Raw genomic sequence first — 23682 nt, forward strand, 5'->3', positions numbered from 1 at the left:
AAGTGCTGTTCAGACTAGAGCAGGTAACAAAAATAACAAATGGGGTCACTGATCATTATCAGATGAGCAGTCTGTAGTGTGTGGCTTTGAAGAATCATTATCAGAAAGATTTTCTTTGAAATAACTAGTCTGCATAATGTGATGCTTTATACCTCAGCCCCTGCTCCTTTTCATGCAGCCTTTTTCGTGGAAGTAAGAGTTGTGGCTAAACGCGTTAAATACCTGAAAACTGATCAAGACCAACAAACTCCACAAATAACAAAAAATGCACTACAAATGTTATACATGAGTTGTGCATCTGGGCTGCAGATGATTATTTTCATTACTGATTAATCTGTTGATCATTTTCTTGATTAATTTACTTGTTTAAATATCTAAATATTATAAAACAATAAAAAATGTCAACTGAGTGCGACTGAGATATTCAGTTTACTGTCACAGGAGTAAAGAAACAAGAAAATATTCACATTTCAGAAGTTGAAATCAAATAACTGTTCTCAGAAAATGACTCAAATTGATCATAATAGTTGGGGATTATGTTTATGCTTATGTTTCTTTGTCTTTAAGAATAGATTTTATCAAAATGTTATGTGTAACGTAGACATTTTTAATCTTAGTATATTTGTAACTCTACATCTCAGTACAGACAGATAATAATAAAGAGATGTGAAAACCAGGAAGTAGTTTTAGTTTTATCTTTTGAATCACTACGGTGAGCTCCATATTCACCTGAAGTGTCAGAGTTCTGATAGACTAATGATAGACACCACTGCAGTTTGAATTGATCTAATCTACATATTTAATATAACATTGTAATGCCAATAATGAAAACAGAAGTTGATTTTTTGTTCATATTTTAACGGGCTATACTGTGGTTTTCTCTCGTGACACTGGAAGGCTGGTTCACAGTAAGACAGTTCTTTTTTTTTTTTTTTCATCTCAACAAGGGAAACCACCAGCAAACACAGACATTTGAACTCATCTGTGTTTAGTGGCTTCGCCTACAGCATACTACTCTCAGTCAACATGACATCTGTCAGCGGTGAGTACCTCATCACAGTTTTACTAACATGGTTAGGGTTAGGGTTAGGGTTGTTGTGTGAGATATGGTGAATGAATGAATGTCAAAAAACATAAGACTGATTGTGCTTAAAAAGATAACTGCAAGTAATGATTAAAATTTATTCATACTACTGTCAAAATCTGTCAAAAAAAATAAGTAATAGTACTTCTTGCATCAAATATCAGTGACAGTTATGTCTACTAGGAAGAGATAATGTGTGTGTGCGTGAGTGTGTGTGTATAGTCTGTTAAATCAACTATATTTAACATCCATGTGCTCCAAATGACTGAAAGTGGGTCAATGCTGTAATTGTTTCACCCTAGTAGTAAAGATCAGATTGACTGACACACTGCACACAACGTGGCAGCAGCTACCTTTGACGTAGCTCAACCACTGTCACTACTAAACAGTAGTACTTGTTTAATATAATAATTGCAGCAAACAATTACTTGGATAGTTTGAAAACAGGTTTCTGTCTTATTTAGAAAAGATATCTGATTAATGGTGGAGTCTGTATTAAAATGTAGAAAGTTCACAGAATGACTGGATAGTATGGGAGCAATGACCTTTACTAAGAGCTTTTACAAAAATACAGAACTAGGTCCTTTTTTATCCTCATGTGCTTATTTAAAAACCACATTCCCACAGCCTCCCCAGACAGCCCCTTACTTTTAAGAAAAAGCAAACAAGATAATGCCACCACCAGTTATTTGAAAACATTTTAAGGGGAACCTACCAATTTTTGATGTTAAGAGCTGATTAGTATTGTCAAGGAGTACCAATAAATCTGTGAAAATATTGGTCTTCTGTGTCTCTGGAGGAGATTTATGAAGTAAAAAATAACTCCAATAATGGCATTAGATTTTTTTTTGTTTGGGCTTGGAGACCACTCATTTATAACAGAAAATCTGTGTTACAAACTGGGGTTATGAAGTTCAAAAAACATAAGCATGTACCAGGCAGGTAAGGTCTAATGAAATGATGCCACTGGTTGCAATATGTAGTGTGAAGTGTTTGGCCAATACTCGCTGGCAAACTCAGATCTAAGCGGTGAGGGGCAGGGGCAAAAAAAGACGCATAAACAGGGCATCAGCGGCTGAAAGTTAAATTCAACCATAGAAGCACATAGAGCCCACGTAATTTTCTAGCATCTAGGGCAGCCTACATGACACTGCATCTTGTTTTTCCACCAGAGCCAGTACTAATTGTTTGGCCTTTGCTGCTTCAGTGTTGACCCTTCTATTGTTAATCAATATCTTTCGAGTCTCTTAACTTGAGAAAGCAGTGCTAAATTGTATTGCCCCTTTAACTTCTATTATTCTAGTATTGCACATAATAATAATAATAATAATAATAATAATAATAACTATTATAATAACAATAACCGTTATTATTATTATTATTATTATTATTATTATTATTATTATTATTATTACACATAATTACTATCTACCCCAGTATAACTATAACTATACAAAAGGTTAAAAATGATTTTTTTTTTTTTTTTTTTTTTTTACTGTTCCGGCAGCTGCTAGATGGTGAATTATTGCTGTCTGTCTCTTTGTCTTTTCAGTTTCATTACCTCATTTTTAATTTGTGACCTGTCTGGTTTAAATGGTTTGATGTAATTTTACAACATTTCAAATGAATGCTTTTGTTAATAAACAGTCTATGAGTAACATAACCACATTTGTCAAATTTTATTTGGCACAGATGTTTTATTTTTTCACAGATATAAAAAGAAGGTTTTGCTTGTTCTTTGGTTTATCCAGAGTGATAAGTTTATTAAGGACATTGTCAGTAATACTATTACAGTGCTTGGTCTTTTAAAAATTTATTTAATTTGTTTTTCAGATCTCCAAAAGCTCCTGCCAATTGTGCTGATATGGTTAATGATTTTTAAGGTGAGAAAAACACTCTAGCCTTTACACATGAAAGAAAATAAGATGTGAACATGTTCGGAGAATTGTGTATCCAAACAGCAGGTAACTAACTCTCACAAGCACCATTTCCCTTAAGGAAGTGGTAAGTAAAGTGTAAAGTGTACTAAAAACAAAATGTGACAGGGGTGGGGGGTGGGGGGAAGGCAAGTTCATTTATATAGCACCATTCAGACACAAGGCAATTCAAGGTGCTTTACAAGAGCATAGAAATACATAAAAATAAAATGTTAAAAGAACATTAAAATTGCATTTGAGATCATAAAAAAAAGCAAAAACAACCAAATATAAACCAGCTACAGATGATTTTAACAAAAAGTTAAATGTATCTACTTTACTGGAAAGCTGCAGTAAACAGTAATGTTTTAAGGCCTTACTTAAGTGAGCTGACAAATTCAGCCGATCTAAGGTATGCAGGAAGTTTGTTCGACAGGTGAGGAGCACAGAAACTAAAGGCTGCTTCACCTTGCCTGGTTTTGATCTTGGGAACACGGAGTAAACCTGTTCCAGCTGATCTGAGGGGTAATTGGACCCAAGACCATTTAGAGCTTTATATACAAGTAACAGGATTTTAAAATCTATCCTCTGACACACAGGAGGCCAGTGCAGTGACTTAAGCACTGGTGTAATATGGTCCACTTTCTTGGTGTTGGTGAGGACTCTAGCAGCAGCGTTCTGGAGGAGCCGCAGCTGTCTGATTGATTTTTTTTTACTCAGATTTGTGAAGACACCATTACAATGGTCCAGCCTGCTGAAAATGAGGGCATGAACAAATTTTTCTGTATCTTGTTTAGACAGAAATACTTTAATTCTCTCTATGTTTTAAAGTGGTAGTAGGCTGATTTAGCAATTGTCTTTATGTGACTGCTGAAATTAGGTCTACTTGTTATTTGCTCCTATTTGATCATTTAATCCATCTTTGCAGGCTTGCTTGTCTCAGGATGACGAGAATAAAACCACCACCATTAACTACGGAGATTACGACACCATAGATTATTCCGATTTTCCTTTGCTTTGTGTGAAAGAATCCAACCGCCAGTTCCGCACCTGGTTCATCCCCACCTTTTACTCCAGCATCTGCTTCCTGGGGCTGGCGGGAAACCTTCTGGTCATCCTCACCTTCTTCTACTTCAAGCGTCTCAAGACCATGACGGATGTATACCTACTCAACCTGTCCTTCGCAGACCTGCTCTTTGCTCTGTCGCTCCCATTCTGGGCAGCCAACTCCATGGCAGAATGGGTGCTGGGCCTGGTGGTGTGCAAGGCCATGCACACAATTTACAAGGTCAGCTTCTACAGCAGCATGTTCCTTCTCTGTTTCATCAGCGTCGATCGCTACTTCGCCATCGCCAAGGCCGTCTCTGCTCACCGCCACCGCTCCCAAGCAATGTTCATCAGCAAGGTATCATCGGCTGTCATCTGGGTGATGGCGCTCATGTTCTCCATACCAGAAATGAAATACACCACAATCAACAACAAGACCTGCACCCCTTATTCCAGCAGCTCTGACAAGCTCCGCGTCAGCATCCAGGCGAGCCAGATTGTTTTGGCTTTTGCCCTTCCATTCCTGGTTATGAGCATCTGTTACAGCAGCATCGTCCAGACACTTTGCCAGGCTCGTAACTTTGAACGGAATAAGGCCATCAAGGTGATTCTGGCTGTGGTAGCCGTCTTCCTGGTCAGCCAAGTGCCGTATAATGTGGTCCTGTTTTGGCACACAGTTGTCACAGCACAGGGAGGAACTGAGAACTGCAACTATGAGAACAATCTCCTCTATGCCATCGATATCACCCAGTGCGTGGCCTTCGTGAGGTGCTGCCTGAACCCCTTCGTCTACGCCTTTATCGGTGTGAAGTTTCGTCATGACCTCCTGAAGCTCCTGAAGGAGTTGGGTTGCATGAGCCAGGAGAGGTTCTTCAGATATACCTGCGACAAGAGGAGGAGCTCAGGGGCCACCGACACCGAAACCACCACCACGTTCTCCCCTTAAACTTCCTACGAATCAAAAAGCAGGGTGGTTTTTTGCCTTCACAAATTTGCATGTTTCCTGTACAAACAGACAGCTAGGAAGAGACTTATTGCGGATACTGATTGGTGTTTACTGTTTTAGTATGGACATCAGCACGTTCACACCTGCAGACCACACAGTCGACTGCTAAACATTTGGATAAAGGTCAAACAAAAAAATAAATTTTACATGTACATAGCAGAAGTTATATAAATTACAATTCACCATGTGTCATAGCAGCCATTTTTCTCTGACATCACACTCAGGGTTGGAAGCTCAAATATTGCATTGGTGTGTCTCGGGCTCCAAGTCGTTTTAACATTGGGAATCTGACAAATCGTTATTGTTAATTATTATCATGTCCCTACTTCCCTACTTCAATGGTTGAATGTAAACATTAGTTGTTTAACCTTCAAATATGGCCCGATAGCCTTTCAGATTTCAGATTTTCAGCTTCCCACACCAAGTGTAACGTCAGAGGGAAATTGTATTGTATGTTCAATTATGCATGTTCTTGCTTTTTGTCATTTCAGTCTCTTTGTTGGTGTTTATTCTCATCAGTTGATGAGACTTGGTCATCTTTTTGTATCGGCTACAATATTTCAAGAAATGTGAGCAAAACACAGTCCTACACTGTTTTCATTCTTTTTTTTCCTTTCTGTATTGGAATATATGTGCAATGTTGTAATGCAATTAAATAAGATTAAAATCATTGTAATGACATGAATTTTACAATAAATCTTAAGACTGTCAGCCAATATAGTGAAGAGCAGACCATGGAAGAACGGGATGACTGTAGAATTTTAGATGATAATCTTGTTGTATTTGTGTTAGTCTCTTAAATTAAAGTAGAAGTAGAATACAATACAGGCATTAGCGAGACTTAAGCTGGAATACAGTAAATTATAATGATTGACACGAGGAAACAGAAGTCTCAATTTTGGCCAATTACGGGAAGGATGTGATTTTTATACATCTTAATCAAAAATAACAATTACTGACAAAATATGTTTGTCAAAGATGAAAATATCCCATGGTTCATAGAGGCAACCTACCTGACAACCAGCCAGGTGATGATGATTAAATTGAAGAAAGCTTTAAGTCCTTCAGAGGTTAATTGATTCTAATTTGACAAAGTAAGGGTGAATTAGCCACGCTCCACAAGAAATCAAACGCTGCATTTAAACCTACAGGAATTAGCTCATCTCAAATAGATCAGGATATTATTTGAGCCTCTAGGCCGAGCTGTCTCTGCGTCATGCTGCTGGCGGAAACCAGACAAGAACTTCTCAAAAATCTCACTGCATTCCACTGCACTGTTTCCACTTAGTCACCAAGCTCCCTGCAGGCAACGTTTTCTGTAACTGTCTGATATCGAAGTTGAGGATTGCTCAACATGAAAAAGGGGATATCTTGACATAATCAAAAGGCCCAGTGACATTTGCTTCTTTGTCAAGCAGGACAACCTAAGGGTGCAAATGGTAAAGAAGAGGCTCTCACTTTATTAACATTTTAATATTTTAAGAAAGTTCTGTCCACACCAATAACAATAATTATACAATAAGTATAAATATACCATTTTAAAAATCATTTTAACTCAAGTGGATGCTGGAGTTGTGGTGTGGACCATCCACTTCAGTCAAATGATTTTTAAAACGGTATTTATAGTTACTGTTATATATCCTTGGTGTCGACAGGCCTTAAGAGTGTTGAATTCAGTGAAAATACAGGAACATTTTGCCATTTAGGTTTGTTGAACACATATACAGTGTGTAGGCTGACTGAGAAGAAAACTGTATTTTCTATTTTTAAAGGAGAAATATGTCATTTATTTACTGTATTAAATGATCAAAATGACACAAATCTGTCATAAGAGATGCTAAGGTATTGGCTTCTCTGACAACAGTGCTAAAGCCAGGATGTTCTCCTCTGAAATTTCCATTACGGGCTGGTGTAACCGTTTTTGTTTACCTGTTTCACATTTATTGAGGTTAAAATTCATGCTGGATGTTCACTGAATGAGTAGGCACCTGTTTCATGAGTGGTAAGAAATCATTAGTTGTCTTCTGGAAGGAGTAAACATTTATAACAGTTAAACTGAACAACAGGTTAATAGCTACATTAGCAGAAAAATCAGAGAAATCATATATAAAGCCAATTTGAGTCTGTGAAAGATGATAGACTATAATGCAGCACCCAACATTAGTGGAGTTAAGATCCTGCTTGTTGCAAGAACTCCCACAAATCCCAGTATCCTCTGCAAACACTCTCCACAGCTACTATACATGCATCCACCAGCTTAGTATTCTAAATGTATAAGCAAACAAGTGCAACATTACAAATAATGTTGTGAAGAAACATCACATCTACTACCTGTTTTGAAACACTTTCTTTAGAACAGGTTAAGTCACAGCTGCGTGTGCTCTGTTTCATTGTTGAAAAAAAATTACCACCCCTCTAGCCATAAACTTTACACTGCTAAGATGACATCATCAGTTCAAGCTGCAGAGATTAGTGATCCTAAGTGCTGATTGGCTCATGGGGAAAAGGGTTGGGATTGCATTAATAAAAGCATGCTGCAACACACTAAATGTCAAAGTAAAACAGCGAACAGTCAGAGTTAAACAGCGTTACAGCAGTGGAATCCTGACCAAAAGAAAACAAGGTAAGATCACCTTTCTTTACCTTATCTAAGGATATATAAAACAGAAAATAGTAGACATCAGTCTCAGCATTATTATAAATGATTTGTCAATATATCATTAGCTTTGAACATATGTATCAATAGTACATTTTTATTGGACTGCTCCCTGCTCATTTTAAACACAGTCCTAAAACCTAGTTTTATTATTACTGCAGTCTTAGCAGAGACATAAATGCTCCACATGTATGCTCTCAATGCCTAAGATGAAAAATGCTTAATAACTGAAAAGCTGCATTATTGCTTGTATTTTGTGGCACACTATGTGATGGACCAAGGTCAAGTGTTGAGAAATTTAGTTGGTGCTTCTCAAATGTAAAAACTGTTCTCAATGATCTGAATTTTCCAAAAAAAGACACAGATTTCAGTTGTAGATTACTTTCCAAAATACCACGCTGACCCTAAAAGTTTTGGTTGTTGTAGGAAAACACTAGTGTAGTCATGGTAACCAGTAGTCACCTGGGTGATTCACTGGGCACCACGCCTCGTCTGAAACACAGAAAGGGAGGTACAGTATGAGCTGATCAACCCCCATATGACACACCCTTCCTGAGTAGCTATTCATGCTGATATCAGCACTGAAGTAAGCTCTTTACTCAGCTTGTGTCATTATTCACTGAATGTTCTTATGCATGGATTGAGAAACATGTGGAAGGACTAAGTATTCTGACTTACACACTTGAGGACACCTACTGTTTGTTTTCTTTATTAACCACAACAACAATGAAAAAGTTATGATCATGCATTTGGTTGTATTTGTGTGTGTGCATATGTGACTGTTACATCTGTCCAGCTGTCAGAGCCTGTAGCTGGCCTCAGTTTTTAACCTAGAGTGAAGATACTGGTATCACATGAGACTATAATCAACAGCCACTGGTACCAACCATGTCATGCCAGCCCCCAGGAAGGGGACTATGTAACACTCCAAATTTAGGCAAAATTTTGGCGTAGTAAAAGCTGCCCTGGCCATTTTCAAAGGGGTCCCTTGAACTTTCGTCTCAAGATATCTGATAGAAAATGGGTTCTGTGGGTAAGAGTCTCCCCTTTACAGTCATGCTCACTTTATGCTAATTCCATGCTGTTTTGGGCAAAAACCATGCAGAATAGACATGCCTATTCTAAAAATGGTGTATCTGAAGAGTTCTGCAAACTGGTCTCCCTAAACAGCATTAGAACTGCATAATGTCACAGTCAGGCTTGTGAACTTGACAATGTGGTGTTCACTTAATTTAAAAACATGTTTTTTAATTTCCTGAAAAGCAACAGCTTTGAACACAGAAGGATTCTGCCTGACAGCAACACTAAGTGGGGTACAGTTGGAGCCTAATTGTATTCATGTGTGATGATGTTAGTCCCCATGGTAGCCATTTCATTGAAGTGAGACCATTTTTTGAAAAAGTAAACACAGTAGCTACTCACTGGACTTGAATTCAGTAGATCTAATCCGCTCTATGCCAAAACACTGACCTGCTGAATAGCCAAAACTTCCAATGGGACATGCAGGCTCTGATCTATAAATATTCAACATCAAGAATAAATTAACTGGAATTTCAGCTTTTGTGAATTTCTACAAAAATTTAGATTTCTATATCTATATTATTGTTATAAAACCTCCTGGTTTCATGTAATGTTCTAAATAAACAACAAAGTGTTCGAAATATATAACAATGTCTAAATTGACAAGTTTGGTCTTATTGTCCTGTTTATAGTTTCCTTGTTAAGTTTATACAGTTAAGTGAAACCAGGACACTTGGTTACAATACCATTACACTATTCTATACATCTATACTATACAAAAACACTTCACTAAAAATTTACAATATATATGTAGTATATCTAGTTAAGAAAATGTATACTAAACTATACAAAAAACTTAAAAACTATGAAAATCTTCACTGGTTGCATCTGGCAGTTCTTCAGTCAGTGCTTCACCATGCAGAGAGTGTACCCTTCCAGTTTATTGCTTCAGTCCAGTGAATGTCAGTATACTAACATCAAGTTTTACAGTGATGAACTAACCAGATACAGGACAACACTAACACTGTACATTTGCATATAAATATCAATAAAATCTACTGAATATGCTGTCAAGTCATTGCTTTAATCACCAAAAATAACAGTGAAAAATTTGAAACGTGTTTACACACAGTGTGGCCAATGGTCAAACTGCAGTTAATTTTCTCTGAATATGAGTATCTGGGAAAAACAGCTTCTAATGGGACTGCTTTGCAAAGAGGACAAAGGTGAATCTGTTACTGCAGTGAGGACACCGTAACTGATCTCTCTTCATTGTATCGCTTTCTTTGATAGTCCCAGAAGACTGTGAGCGCTCCTAACATGATGCCTACAGCTGCAGGCATGTCCCACATCGTACCCAATCACGTTCTAAGAGTGGGTCAAACTATCCGCCTGGACTCCGCGCAGGAGACAGTCAATCAACATCCCAGTCTCACGGAGCTCAGCAGTAACAATGATGATCCCGATCTCGACATTTCCCTGAAAAATCTCAACCAGCTCATCCTGGAACTGGATCCAACATTCGAACCCATTGAGGTCAACAAAAGTCCATCATGCATCAGCCCTCCTACAGGTACAGTATGACTGTACAGCTACCTTGCATTACAGCTTTGCTTTATTTTGAACACTATTCAAACTGCTTTTCCTTACTTAAACACATCAACAAGGTCACCAAAGTGCAGTGAAGTGGACAGCCTCCAACCTGCAGAGGTGTGACACAAACCACAGTAAAACCACACTCGTCATTATGAAACAAATCACACACATAGCTCGGGGCTTTGGAAATTTACACTCCCTTTTTGGGGGGTTTTATTGTTTTTAATCATGGGGTAATTGCACCACTTCTGCTGTTCTGGGATTACTGCCCAGACTTGTACCACACCCTGCACATGTGAGGCTACAGACAGAGTGAAGCTCACCGAGTAGTCACACATCAGGGTGGTAAGGTGGGCGGTGGCTTCACTGCCTGCTTTGATCACAAAGTGTGCACAAGAGTCAACAAAGCATATAAATGGATTTCCTGCTCACCTTTTCTTGTAAAATGTTTGGTCTTTATGTTCGTGAAACCAGTAGTATGGGTAGCAAGCAGTGATGGAAAGAGTACTGAAGATACACCAGAAAAAGTACTGAAATATTATTAGCTTTAAAGAAAATTACTGGTGCTAAAAATAAACTGAAGTAAAAGTACACAGGATTCTTCTCAAAAACCTTTCACAGTATTAGTTACTTTTTAACCATTGTTGTTTAATATCATTCAATGGACTGTGGGTTCTGTTTCTAAAAATCTTTAGTCTACAGTTTTCCCAACTCCTGCGCTGTTCTGCTTAGTGATCACAGCCTCCTCTCCAAACCTGCACCTGCTGCATTTTTTTCCTGTCTGTCCATCTCTTGATCATTCTTTTCAGTTTGTCAATTAGTATTTGGTCCATAAAAGGTCAGAAAATGGTGAAGAATATTCGCTGTTTGCCAAACCACAAGGTGAATGTCTAGTTTTGTCCACAACCCAAAGATATCCAGTTAAAATATTTATACTTGTGAAGCTTAAATCAGAGAATTTGTACTTTTTTTTCCTTAGAAAATTACTCAAAACAATAAATCAATTATCAAAATAGTTTGCAATAGTTGTGTGGGTGGTATGGACCTAAATTAATACGTCAGTATTTTAGGGGATTCTGCAATAATGATCTCCCTGACGATACGAGAAAGTACTGAAAAATATTTTTGGTTTAGAACTCACAATAGCTGTTGAGCTCTTTTCACAGGATTTTTCCTTGTACTTAACGAGAGCTCCTGCTTGAGGTGATGAAATTAGTTTGTTGTATTGCCCCTTTTTGCGTTTTTTTGATCTGATCTCGTGGAACCAAACCACTTCCACACTACTGAGGTTGCCTCCCTCTTTAGAACTGACTTTTTTTTTTAACAATATATTATGAATGACATGAAAAGGCCCATCCCTAGTTAGCTATTAATTTAATAGCTGACAACAATTAATCTGCTAATTGTTGCCGCTTTGGCTTTCGCTCTCATTGGCCCATTTGCAATCAGATAGCTTTACTGGCTACAGAAATGCAGACGAAAGAGTTGGATGTTAATTCAAGTTGAACTCAGTACTCAATTATGATTTTAAAAGTAGTAAAGTAAATTTCATAGTGTAATGAACAATTAAGTACAGATTTGAAAAAAAAAAAATACAAGTACCCCAAAAAACAAATTAATTACAGGAATTTGAGCAGTTGTAATTACAACCCTTCCAAGTTACTTCCACCTCTGCAAGCAAGACCAGACAATACAACAGTTATTTTAATCACACTGACAACAATGAAAAAAAGACGCTCTTTCCCCAATGTTACAAAACTTCCTTGTACCAACAGTTACCAAGGAACTTACCTATAGTCATAGACAAATTTTCTATTTCTGTATGAACATTAGTCATTATTATGTAACTTCGGTTGCAGAAGTCACTGTCTGGCACACACACTGACCACAGGCTACAGTGTTTTCCTGAGGGCATAAACTCACTCAGTGCCCATCATCACAGTGAGGCAAACAGATCCTCGAGTGAACAAGTCTGGACTCCTCTAGGTGGTTTGGTATCATCGCAACAGTAGAAATGCACAATTCAAAGCATTCAGTTTGGAAGGAATGGCCTGGGCTGTGCAGGTAGGTACCTGCATGAGTAATGTGATTGTCTTTATCAGGTGAGCCTCAGCAACGTGTGTTTGCATACAGAGACCAAGCCCATTTCACCAACAGAAAACCAGAGCATGAAGTCAGGAGAAATGTGGAGCACGCAGGGTTTTTCCACTGATTGTTTCAAATCCTTCCTAACATTTCACAATCCTTTTTTTTCAGATGACTCCTGCTCAGACGAAGATGTCTCCCACTGTGTGCTGGTCCCTAGAGGATGTCCTCCCTGCCAGTCGCCCACTGTGGTCCCATGTGTGTCCCCCAGTATACCCATTCCTACACAGGGAAGGCTCAGCTGCAGTCCCCATGGCACACTGGTGTTCTCCAGCTCCCCTACATCCTCCCTGCCTCCGCTACCATGTGGAAGCGTACCCCGACGAAACCCCTCACCAAGACAAGACATAGCCTGTTCCCAAGGATCCCTGCGCTTGTCGCAGTCCAATAGAAACAGTGCTGCCTCCCTTCTCTCCATGTCAACATGCTCAGACACCAGCTACATCCTCGGCAGGTAAAACTCACAATTAAAGCAACGCCTTCCATTAAACAAGTCTAAAATATGCAGCTTTTACACATAGCAACTTGTATTTATACTGCAAAACCTTAAACATGCTGTATTAAGAGACTGGCCAAGGCCAGTTCCCAAGCTGACTTAGTGGACAGATACATGGCTGTGATTCTGTAGTGGAACAAAGGTTTTATGGCAGTAATAACAACCCCAAACAGGAAAATTTTACCACATTCCCAGAAATGATGCCGTGCTGTGCTTTCCATCTGTCTCATGGTCATGTCAAAGGGAAGCCTTGATTTGCAAAACTCTAGTGCAGGAACACATGATTCAGCAAAGGACTATTCAACTTCAATATCCAGTGGGCCAAACAGGAAAAGCACTGAAGTTTCAAAGGCTGCACAGAATATTTTGTCCATTAATGGCAACAAATAATTCTTCTTACTCCTCTGAGCCCTCATGAAAACTGGCAGAAAACTAGACATGATTTGTCTTGTAGTGCCTTGTTACGTTATAATATGTTACTACAGCTTACCATATTCATTGCTCAGTAAACACACTGGTTTATTATTGGCTCATAAAAAGCCATGAAGAAGAATGAAGGAGCAGCACGTACAAATCTCACAGGAGTTTCTCAAATCTCACAAACCAAGGATTTCTCCTGAAGACATGACTCTGACTCACTCCAATGTTACAATTTAACCAACAGGAGAAATGCAAACTGCTTTTTTGTGAAGTTAATGTTTACTGACTAGGGCTACACAATTCATCGCAAAATTGGCCAAAATCACAATATTGCTAAGTGCAAAATCCAAATCACAGAACAAGAACCAAATAACATTTTTTTTGGAAAAAAACAGCATTATCATGAAGTACTGTAGTGATGCAAAGAATTATTAAAGAATCTCATGCACTAGCCTTCAAGTCTTGATCTCCAGATGGTTTGTTTCAACAGCCCCCCCCCCCAAAAAATTTTATCATCACAATTTAAAAAAAAATTTCTCACTCAAAATGAAAATTGTAATGCAGTTGTAATCCCGTTAATTGTATTGCATATCTCAATCGCAATTTCAGTCAACTAATTGCAATATGCCTTTTTTTTTAACCATATTGTGTAGCCCTATTTCTGATACATACTAAAGAACATAATGTATTGATCTATACATTTTCAACATATCCCCCTCTACCTTGCACAGCAACCTGTCTCTGGCCAGTGAAGATGCTGACTCTCCAGAGTCCATCCTTAACCACACACCCACCTCCTTCAGTGATGGGTCCAGATCGAGGCCATTTGATAACAGCCCCAGCCCAGACAAGCCCCCGCTGACAAGGCAAGGACCCCTACAGGACCTTCACAACAGAGGAGCACAGAGCAGTCCGGCTTCACTCTCCGGGTCTTTGACTGATATTCCTGTGCTGCTGGTCAATGGCGCACCACAGCCGGATCTGCAAATCCGCTCTCCTGGACCAGAAATTGACTTGATACAGATGATCCCTGTGTCCAACTCAAAGCCGTTTTCTCCTCACAGTGAGTCAAACCTGCTATAGTTTCTATAGTCTGTTTTAGTTAGAAGAAAACACATTAAAAATGTTTGACCCCACTGATGTATTTTTCTGATTGTTTAGGCTTCCAAGCTCGTTTTAATGGCAGCCAGCCCTCAATGAAATTTGTCATGGACACTTCAAAGTTTTGGTTCCGTCCACATATCAGCCGTGCAGAAGGTGAGAATCTCAACACATCACTCCTAAGATAACTCATTTAAGACATAATACTTTAGTTTTACTCTATCTTTTTCTCAGGGGCTATTTTTTTTTTTCTTATAGGCATGTAGCATTCAGATACAGAGTCAGTAATAAACACACATTTGCAATTGTCTCTAAGCATTTTCTGTGATATTTAATTCATTCTAGCTGAGTCCCTGGTAAAGGACAAGGCAGCAGGAACATTTGTGGTGAGGGACAGCACCTCTTACAGAGGCAGTTTCGGCCTGGCCATGAAGGTGGACCAAACTTCCGCAAACTTCACCTCCACAGGTAAACCTTTAGTAGTCAGAACAGCAGCCTAATGACTCATTTTGAATCACGTTGTGTGCTATTCTAACAGCAGCGTTCGGACAGATACAGGAAAGAGAAGTTCTTGAATGCCACAATTACCACAATCGCAGACAAACAGCGTGCAGCACAGTGCTGCTCTCGTTATCTGTCTATAATCAGAGACCTGACAGGCACGGGGATCACTTACCTAACTCCACTGATGTGTATGGGCATGTCTGATGACATCAAGTGGTCTGTGGCAAAGAAGGAGACAGTGCTGTTATTTTTTCCACCCACAATATACCCTGTGTAAACACAAAAGAAAACCAGCTGTTTATGGAGCTGTAAGCAATCAAAGAGGGAAAAATGGACCTCACTCACAAAACAATTTTGAGGCTTACTTCATTGGTAGATTTGTATTTATTCAACATTTTTAGGAATACAGGATATGAAAGACATGTGAGCACTGTGTCGAACACTCAGACCTCTCCAGTGTGCCGACTCGGAGTATGTTGTCTATTACAGTATTCCTCTAATGAATAAACCCTGGAGTTAGGATGATTAGTGAACATAACTATCTTGGCCGAGGGATGTCATTTCACTATTTTTACTTAGTGACTTCCTTGTTATTTTTCAGGAAAAATTTGCAGTGTCAAATAAATATATTATTAAAGAGCCACATATCAGAAATCTACTCACTTTTACTTGCACAAACTGTTTTATTTATCAGCGATTATCAAATAACAACAAAGTCTAAAGTTAATTGTCATGTTTAATCTAGAGCCGCAACATATAAAATGTCCTGTAAAATGTACGAAAATAGAGAAAAACATACTTCCCAGTTTTTTTCAAAACCAAGGTGATGCCTTTAAAGATTTGGTTTTGTCAGTGCAAAAACCAAAAAGAAATGGAAAATCTCCATATTTGGGAACTGAAGAAAAAAAATCTGTCATTTTTGCAATTAAAAAATTACTTTAATAATCGATCAATAATTAAAATAGTAATAGTTTAACACCACATGGCATTTTACTTTCCATGGGCAAGCAAGCAATCCTTGTTGGCCCTGTAATATATATTCTAAATGAGCTAGAAATTAGATTAAAATGAAAGAAGATTACTACACAGAATCATATCGAATATCATTTAGATAAATAAATAGAGGCAGAAGTTACGTGCTCACTAACTGCTGCCTAAACTTTGACAGATGGGACACACAGATATGAAGGCATTCCTGAAGAGCAGGGTTAATGGGTTTTTAATGGTCCTGATGTAGCTGAAGATGAATTTCTTTGTGTAATTCAATGCCCCATGTTCAGCAACCAACAGGAGTCAGCTACTTGTTCAAATTCAGTAAAAGAACTCTTTAATTTGGCTGTTTTAGTGAAATTGTGCAGCAGCAAACAGAGAGCGCCCTGTATTCTTCAAAAGAGGTTACAGGGAATCCCATTATACAACATTCTTGTTATGTAATCCAAAACTTTTAAAGTCTTGGATTTGTACATTTGCTGTGAGATTGGTGGTGCAGAACACTTAAGATAAATGAGTCAAAATGATAAATCAGTCAATAAAAAAAAAAAAAATCATGAGTCTTAGGAAATAACTACCAGTGCTTCTTTATCACTGCTGTGTATGAATGTGATATATTGCACATTTATTCCACTGACTGCATGTAAATTGTGTGGTTTTTTTTTTTCATCAAAACAGAAGAGAGCAGTTCAGAAGTTGTCAGACACTTCCTTATTGAATCATCGGCAAAGGGTGTACGCATCAAAGGCTCTTCTCAGGAACCGTACTTTGGTAAGTACTCAACTGCAATTTTTTTTTTAAGTTTCACAACTAATAATGACCAATTCATGCTGATTATATCTGCCACGCCAGAAATGAGTCAGGCATGTCTGGCCTCTTGGGATATGTGTGGGCAGCAGAGGGTGGATCTCTATCTTTATTTAAAGGTATGAGTTCATAGGGTGTGTTAGAGCCATTATCAAGGTTTAGGCCTATTGTGGCTCCTCTTTCTTATCAGAACCTGTGGGTGTGAGGAATAGGAACTGTGCACTAATACGTCCTCCTCCTCTGAATTCTATATTTACTGTAGCTGTGGCACTGAAAAATCCCCACATGGAAAAAAAAAGTATACTTAACCAGATTTACTCAGCGCACAATTTCAATTTCACAGAAAACTCACAGAAAACACTTAATATCATGAGAAAAAATATTCACACATGGATTAAGAAGATACAGTGAAGCTACAGTCCACATTCCACGTCAGAAAGTTTCCCACTCCTCATTTTAAATTATGTCAGAGTGAAATAACCAACCAAATGATTTGCTCTGATTTTGTGTTATCTTTGCAGGTAGTCTCTCTGCCCTGGTCTACCAGCACACTATTTCTGCTTATGCTTTACCCTGCAAATTACTGCTCCACTCCAAAGGTAGGCCGTCATTCCAAGTGTGTGTGTGTGTGTGTGTGTGTGTGTGTGTGTGTGTGTGTGTGTGTGTGTGAAAGAAGAAAAAAACTCTCCAATATCTCTCTTAAAATCTCTAATCTCTTACCTCACGTGATCAGATGTGGGCGCAGCAGAAGAGACAGCAAATGACAAACCAGCACCAGAAGACAACACTAAAACAGGTGAGACAAAATACCAGTGAATAATATAAACCCTATTGGTTTACATTAGCACGTAATGCAAAGTTAAATTAGAATTAGAATTAAACTAGCACTCATCTTTAAGTAATACATAATTGTCACAAAACAAGAAGCAGCAGAAACAACAACACAAATAACGAAAAGTAACACATATATACTGTATGTTGTTACCTTTTCTTTTTCTGTGGTCATAAACATCATTGTTTGTAGCATGTAAAGATGCTAACAGTAGCTTGTCCCAAACAGCTAATGTGTGTGGGCTGAGGGATAAAGAACGAATAAAAGAATAAATAGACATTAATTTAAAAAAGATAAAAAGTGGCTTTAAGCACCATTAAATTAACCTATATAACATGCACATTCTTACCTTTTCTTCTTCTGTAGTCATAAACATAAAGCAGCCATGTAGGAAATGCTAACAGTAGCTTGTCACAAACAGCTTGCTAACTGAGTGGAAGTTAGTTAATGCTCAGCTACTTCATGTTTGAAGGCTGTGAGCTTAAACACTTAGATTTAAGTACTTACGACTCCTCTGAAAGCTTCTAGAAAGTTCTAAATGATCTACATTTTTGTACGAAAAGTAAAGTTATGTAAGTTACTCTGAAGCCAACACAGTGAAGTTTTCATTCTCACCGTTATTTTGACTCCATCTCCAGTCTTCAGATGAGTCAGCAGACCTTTTTCACTTTGAAACAGCAGGATAAACACAGGTGATACCAATTATACTAATTAAAGTGAGACAAGACGCGCTAGCAGCACCCTGACTCTGTGACCTATGTCCTTTACATGTCATTTTTGGATTGTCTTTACATACATTATTCTCTTGTAACTGGTCGAAGTGAAGCTAATACTTTCTAATGCTAAACAAATTGCTTCATATTTTATTACACATTTTATTATTGATTGATATGATTGTGTGTATTCATGAAAAATACGAATCAATCTAATGTAGCTGTTAAATAAATGTAGTGGAGAAAAAAGTACTATTTATTTACCTGTGAAAGGTGAAGGAACTGAAGTACCATAGAATACTCAAATACAAGTACCTCATAATCCCATTCAAATACAGTAGCCTACTTGAGTAAATGTACTTAATTACTTCCCACCACTGACTGAGCTGCTCACCAACAAACAACCAAACATCTGATTAGTACTAAAACTATCCCTAAAATGTAAGACTCCTTTGCAAAGTAGACAACAGTCCATTAAATATGTGTATAAATATATACATATCTACATTTATTTCATCTTAGAAATATTTTTACATCCTATTTCTACCTATGCAAGGTAATACATTTTGAATTATATCTATTATTTATATCTATTATGATATGATGAAACTATAAAGTAGAGAAAAGATAGCTTGGGTCAAAACTTAGTGTGTTTCCCGTCAGCAATACTTTTGGCTCATATCATATTTGAAATTATCTATATGTAAGTGTATTTATACTATGGGGCTGGAAAAAAGGGAGGTTAAGCGACTAGCAATCCATGTCGGAGGGGGCTTCACGTAATTACATTTTTAAATTTAATGCTTTACTACCCTACCTGTCATGTATACATGCATTCAACCTCTATTTGTAATCACTATCACATTGTTTGTCTTTGTCATAGCTTGCAATTTCGTCTACTTGAACGCTGTCCCCACTGAGATGCTGACGGGCCCCTGCGCGGTGCAGAAGGCGGTGTCCTCTACACTTCAGAAGGCCTCGGGTTCCTTCACACCAACCATAGTCAATCTGAAGGCATCGTTGAAGGGTGTCACTCTGACAGATATCAACAGGAAGTAAGAAAACACACATCCTGTAAACTGGCTGCTGAGATTTTTCTAACAGTAAACAACAAAGTCATGGTGGTTTGTGTGCAACATGTTGTGAGGACGGATCATTTCTAACAGCCACAATCATTTCTTCATAGGCTTTTCTTCAGGCGCCATTACCCTTCTCACCTGCTGAGCCACAGCGGTGAAGATCCAGACAATCGACTGTAAGTACACAGCGGCACGATATTAAATCAAAGTGACTGATCATGAGAACGATGCACACTTGTGTTGGAACAAATATTAGGTGACATTCAAAATGGTTACATTCTCTTGTGTTGGTGACTTCATGCTGATAAATCATCTTATTAACACTCCTTAGGGTTGTTTTTAGGTTGCCATATATATTTTTTTAACTCAACATGAACTCAACAGTTGTAACTAATACCATAAATGTTGGCTTCATTCCATTGTGTTGTCTCTGCAAGCCTTGACAGTGGGCCAACATGCATAAGACCGCTGTGTTGGAACGGGCAGATCTAAATGGAATGCAAAAGTCATTAATGTTAATAACTACACCTGCGATAGTCCTGCTACAACATTTTCTAACAAAACTAACCTTTTTATGAACAGAGTATGACAGAGTAGATCACATTTTTTAATCTCAGACTTTGTCTTTTTTTATCCTGACAGGTGGACGAAAGGTTCCAGCTTTGGTGCAAGGTAATTTTTGACTTAAATTGCTTACAATACCAGAGTGATGTTTTGTATTTAACTGTAATTCTGTGTATTGCTTGTTCCAATACCGATACCTGTATCAATAATGCCTCCGATGCAGCCTAAAATGCTGGTTCAGGTGTGGGCAAGTACAGAAGTTGTTTATGTGTTTATAGGCCATGAAAAGGGACGCCTTCCCAGCAGTGTCTCAAACACAAAATGTTTTTAATCTGAGCCAGGCCATACAACAGTGATAGCAATCATATCGCATCCATACAGAGTTAGTAGAATAATAAGAGTTTATTATTATTGTTGTTGTTGTTTTTTTTAAAATTTTTTGTAGGATCTTTCAAAACAGTCATGAAATGCTTCACATGCATATATATGTAAATATACGTGTGTGTGTGTGTGTGTGTGTGTGTGTGTGTGTGTGTGTGTGTGTGTGTATATAGATACATATATACATACATACATATGTTTTATACATAATGTTATATTTTTTACATACCAGTATCAGATTGATACTGTAATTGGTATCTGGAAGGGAAAAATGGTATCGGAACAATTGCTGATGTGAGGACCTGTTATAAACCCTCCCAGATTTCAGACTCATCTGCAATTCATATATTTTACACGTAAACTGAAAAACACTTGTTCTTGAACTTTAGTTTTTTTACTAATTAAATCTATCATTTGTTTGTCCCAACAGGATGTTTGGCTTCGTGGCAAAAGGTGTAGAGGCTGGCATGGAGAACGTGTGCCACGTCTTTGCGGAATATGACCCCCTGCAGCCCTGCAACAAAGTCATCGAGGTCATTCAGGCTGCCATAGCCAAGTCATAGACACACAAAGACCTGCGCTGTCTGTCTTCTGCTTTACTTTTCTGAAGTTACCTGTCCAGTATGGTGGTCATCATAAGCGTTACTACTGCTGTTGTTAAACTGGATAAACTGTTTATGCCAGGTTGTAATACCAATAAAATCTGAATTATAAGTTCAAAGGACAACCCAGACTCAACCCATGGTCAGATGATCAATGTCAGATTGAAGAGACAGGTGTGACCGTGGTATATATGAAGATACACAAGACTGAACAGCTGTGGAGCAAGAAACAGCAACATGTAATTGTAAATAACACTACCACTGTTAATATCTAACCAGTATGTAAGAATGCTAAACCAAATTCAACAACATTGATGTTTTTTATATAAAATGCTAGAAACCAGCACCTTATGTATAGAGCAGGACATGGTAGAGCAGTTCATTTGTCTTATTTCTTACGATCATTCCCACCTAAATTGACATATAAATCTGCATTAGCCTATTCTCTTAATATAGTGATGAGGGATTTTGAAGGTTCTGTTAATAGACTAAAAGAAAAACAACTAACATACTATCGTGTCCTTTCATTTCAAAGTAGAAACTTGGCTTAGTTGTATATTTCAGAATGTATTTATTATACTGCACTGTAAACAATTCCTTCTCTGTATATTCATGTATTTTTTGAAATTGTTATGATGGAAAATAAACATGTCGTACTGCTGAACTTGTGTAAGTGTGTGCTTACAAATGTTTATGTCTGAGAAAGAGAGGCAGCGTGTGGAACAGCGTGACAGACAAAGAGCTTTATCTTTTTCCTTTACCTCACCATCAAAGCCTATATATAAACATGAAGAAGGTGATTGTGGTTAATGGCTTTGTGTCATCTGGTAAATCAACTGAATGTGATTGACAGAAAACACAAGAGTCTGCACGTAATTCTTTTTTTATTTGAAATGATAAACTGTTAGATAAAAGCATAATGCTTCATTTTGAAGTTACAGAGCTCCCAAAATGAAGAGTGTGCCTCATGAAGCAAAGCAAAAACCAAGCACAGAACTGCATAGATAATATATCTTTAAATATTCTCAACATAGTCTGAGGCACCCAAATGCAATGCACAATGGTCCTTTTATTATTCGTATAATATCTTTGGTGCCAACTCAAAACTTAGCATAAAAACTCTTCATTGTAATGTGTAACAGATAGCGTGTGCTACGCAACCCGAGTTGAGCATTGAAGATACACTGCAGTGTTAATTATGTACAAATACTGCCCTCCTCTGGTTAAGACGGGGAATCTAAATTCTCTGAGACACATGGTGAGTATTAAGAGCCTCACTGCTGTTAAGATCACAGTGAGCAGTTATATTTTTCACGATAATGCATCATAAAATGCAGTTACATTATCAGTTTGACTTGCAAGATTATTTTTCTCCACGTAGAGGATGAAATGCAACGACAAAAGACCTTCAGTGTTCTTCTAAGTGCTGTATGTGTCCGCAGTGCAAGCGTTTAAGAGACTGTCTCGAAATTATTAGGATGAGAAGGGAGACTGAATATTATTGCAACACCCTACACACAAAATCTTACACTCCTAAAAATAAGAGTTCCAAAAGGGTTCAGGTTTCTGAAGTTCCGTACGGAACCCCTAGTTTTACAAAGAACCCTTTTTAGAAGAAAGTGTTCTTCAAGGAAGTTGAAAGCGTGTGTGTTAAAAGAGGGTTTTTCCAATTTAAATAACAGTAATTGTTAATAATACAGATAAACATGATATACAGTCTATGGGATTCAGTAATTTTGGCCTCATCTGTAGAATACAGAACCCTAAAGTTTAACATGAAACCCTTGGAATGTAAAGGGTTCTCAACAGAAAAACCTGGGTGGGTTCTATGAAACCTTTGGAATATAAAACTATTCTTGTTAAAACGTCGTGGGTGGTGGTTCATGTTAGCACCCTTAGAGGTGGACAGGTTCTGTGAAGAACCCCTAGAGAAGCAATAGCTCTCGTTCTTGAACTGGTTCCATTCAAGCTTCTTGTAACCTTGGTGCTATCTAGAGAACCTACCAGGACGTTGCACAACGACCTGTAGAATACAACACACCAAGCTTGGTTCCTAAGGAAAACCTGCTATTTTTTTTGGTTCCAGCTGGGAACCAACTCTTCAGGTTCTGAACCAGTTTATTTTAGGTGGGAATGTTCATAACGGTCCGAACTCAGGTGCTTGAAACAGAACAGGGTTGCTTTCATGTTTCTTGGAAAAGGCCTGCTCGCTGGTTCACAGATAGTTCAAGGTAGAATCCTTTATGTTGGGTTCTAAGCAGAACACTCTGGAAAGGTTCTAAGTGGAACCTTAATAAAAAGTTCTACCAGGAACCAAGGTCGGTTCTATTTTTGGAACAAGCTGAAGAATCCTACACGGTTCTAGTTAGTACTTAATTTCTAAGAGTCTACAGTGATATAACATAATTAAATTCTTTCAATTAATTTTTCCATTAAAAACTAAGAGTTTAACACGATGTGCTCAAATTTCAACCCTCAAATGTAAATGGATTTTACAATATTATATATTATATCAATATTTTTAATGCATATTCAGTAAATATTCAGTTTATAAAAGCAGTCAGTTTGATTTCTTTTCTTTTTTTTCTTAATCATTAATAAATGGTAAAGTCAATTAAAGTTTAGTTGGTTGGTTAGTTATTTTACTGTTGACAAAGGAATTATAATGATTAATAATTATCATGAATACTATATTTTATTTTATTTGATGGTTAGATTGTATT

General features: G+C 37.8%; 2 protein-coding genes across 2 annotated transcripts; both read left to right on the top strand.

Annotated features, from left to right (window-relative positions):
• Positions 1-992: 992 nt before the first annotated feature.
• On the top strand, positions 993-5400 carry ccr7 (chemokine (C-C motif) receptor 7). The gene is made up of 3 exons (XM_084715736.1): positions 993-1042; positions 2918-2967; positions 3929-5400. Exons 1-3 carry the CDS (start codon positions 1027-1029, stop codon positions 4991-4993), a joined length of 1131 nt encoding a protein of 376 aa, XP_084571862.1. The 5' UTR covers positions 993-1026; the 3' UTR covers positions 4994-5400.
• A 2214-nt stretch (positions 5401-7614) lies between these two features.
• Positions 7615-21621, top strand: LOC146330239 (tensin-4-like). The gene is made up of 13 exons (XM_084715721.1): positions 7615-7676; positions 10023-10302; positions 12582-12924; positions 14118-14449; positions 14548-14643; positions 14833-14955; positions 16660-16752; positions 17310-17387; positions 17522-17584; positions 19217-19388; positions 19520-19588; positions 20055-20084; positions 20788-21621. The coding sequence occupies exons 2-13, from the start codon at positions 10050-10052 to the stop codon at positions 20918-20920; spliced, it is 1785 nt and encodes a 594-aa protein (XP_084571847.1). The 5' UTR covers positions 7615-7676; positions 10023-10049; the 3' UTR covers positions 20921-21621.
• The last annotated feature ends 2061 nt before the right edge of the window (positions 21622-23682 follow it).

The sequence above is a fragment of the Lutjanus erythropterus genome, chromosome 3, assembly GCF_056507025.1.
Source record: "Lutjanus erythropterus isolate fLutEry1 chromosome 3, fLutEry1.hap2, whole genome shotgun sequence".
Classification (NCBI taxonomy): Eukaryota; Metazoa; Chordata; class Actinopteri; order Lutjaniformes; family Lutjanidae; genus Lutjanus; species Lutjanus erythropterus.

Excerpts from the sequence above, each read along its gene's own strand:
- LOC146330239 (XM_084715721.1), top strand. The coding sequence starts at position 10,050 with ATGATGCCTACAGCTGCAGGCATGTCCCACATCGTACCCAATCACGTT. Across the intron at positions 14,644-14,832 it reads ACATATCAGCCGTGCAGAAG|CTGAGTCCCTGGTAAAGGAC; the intron begins GTGAGAATCTCA and ends AATTCATTCTAG. Across the intron at positions 19,589-20,054 it reads GAAGATCCAGACAATCGACT|GTGGACGAAAGGTTCCAGCT; the intron begins GTAAGTACACAG and ends TTATCCTGACAG.
- ccr7 (XM_084715736.1), top strand. Across the intron at positions 2,968-3,928 it reads TATGGTTAATGATTTTTAAG|GCTTGCTTGTCTCAGGATGA; the intron begins GTGAGAAAAACA and ends CCATCTTTGCAG.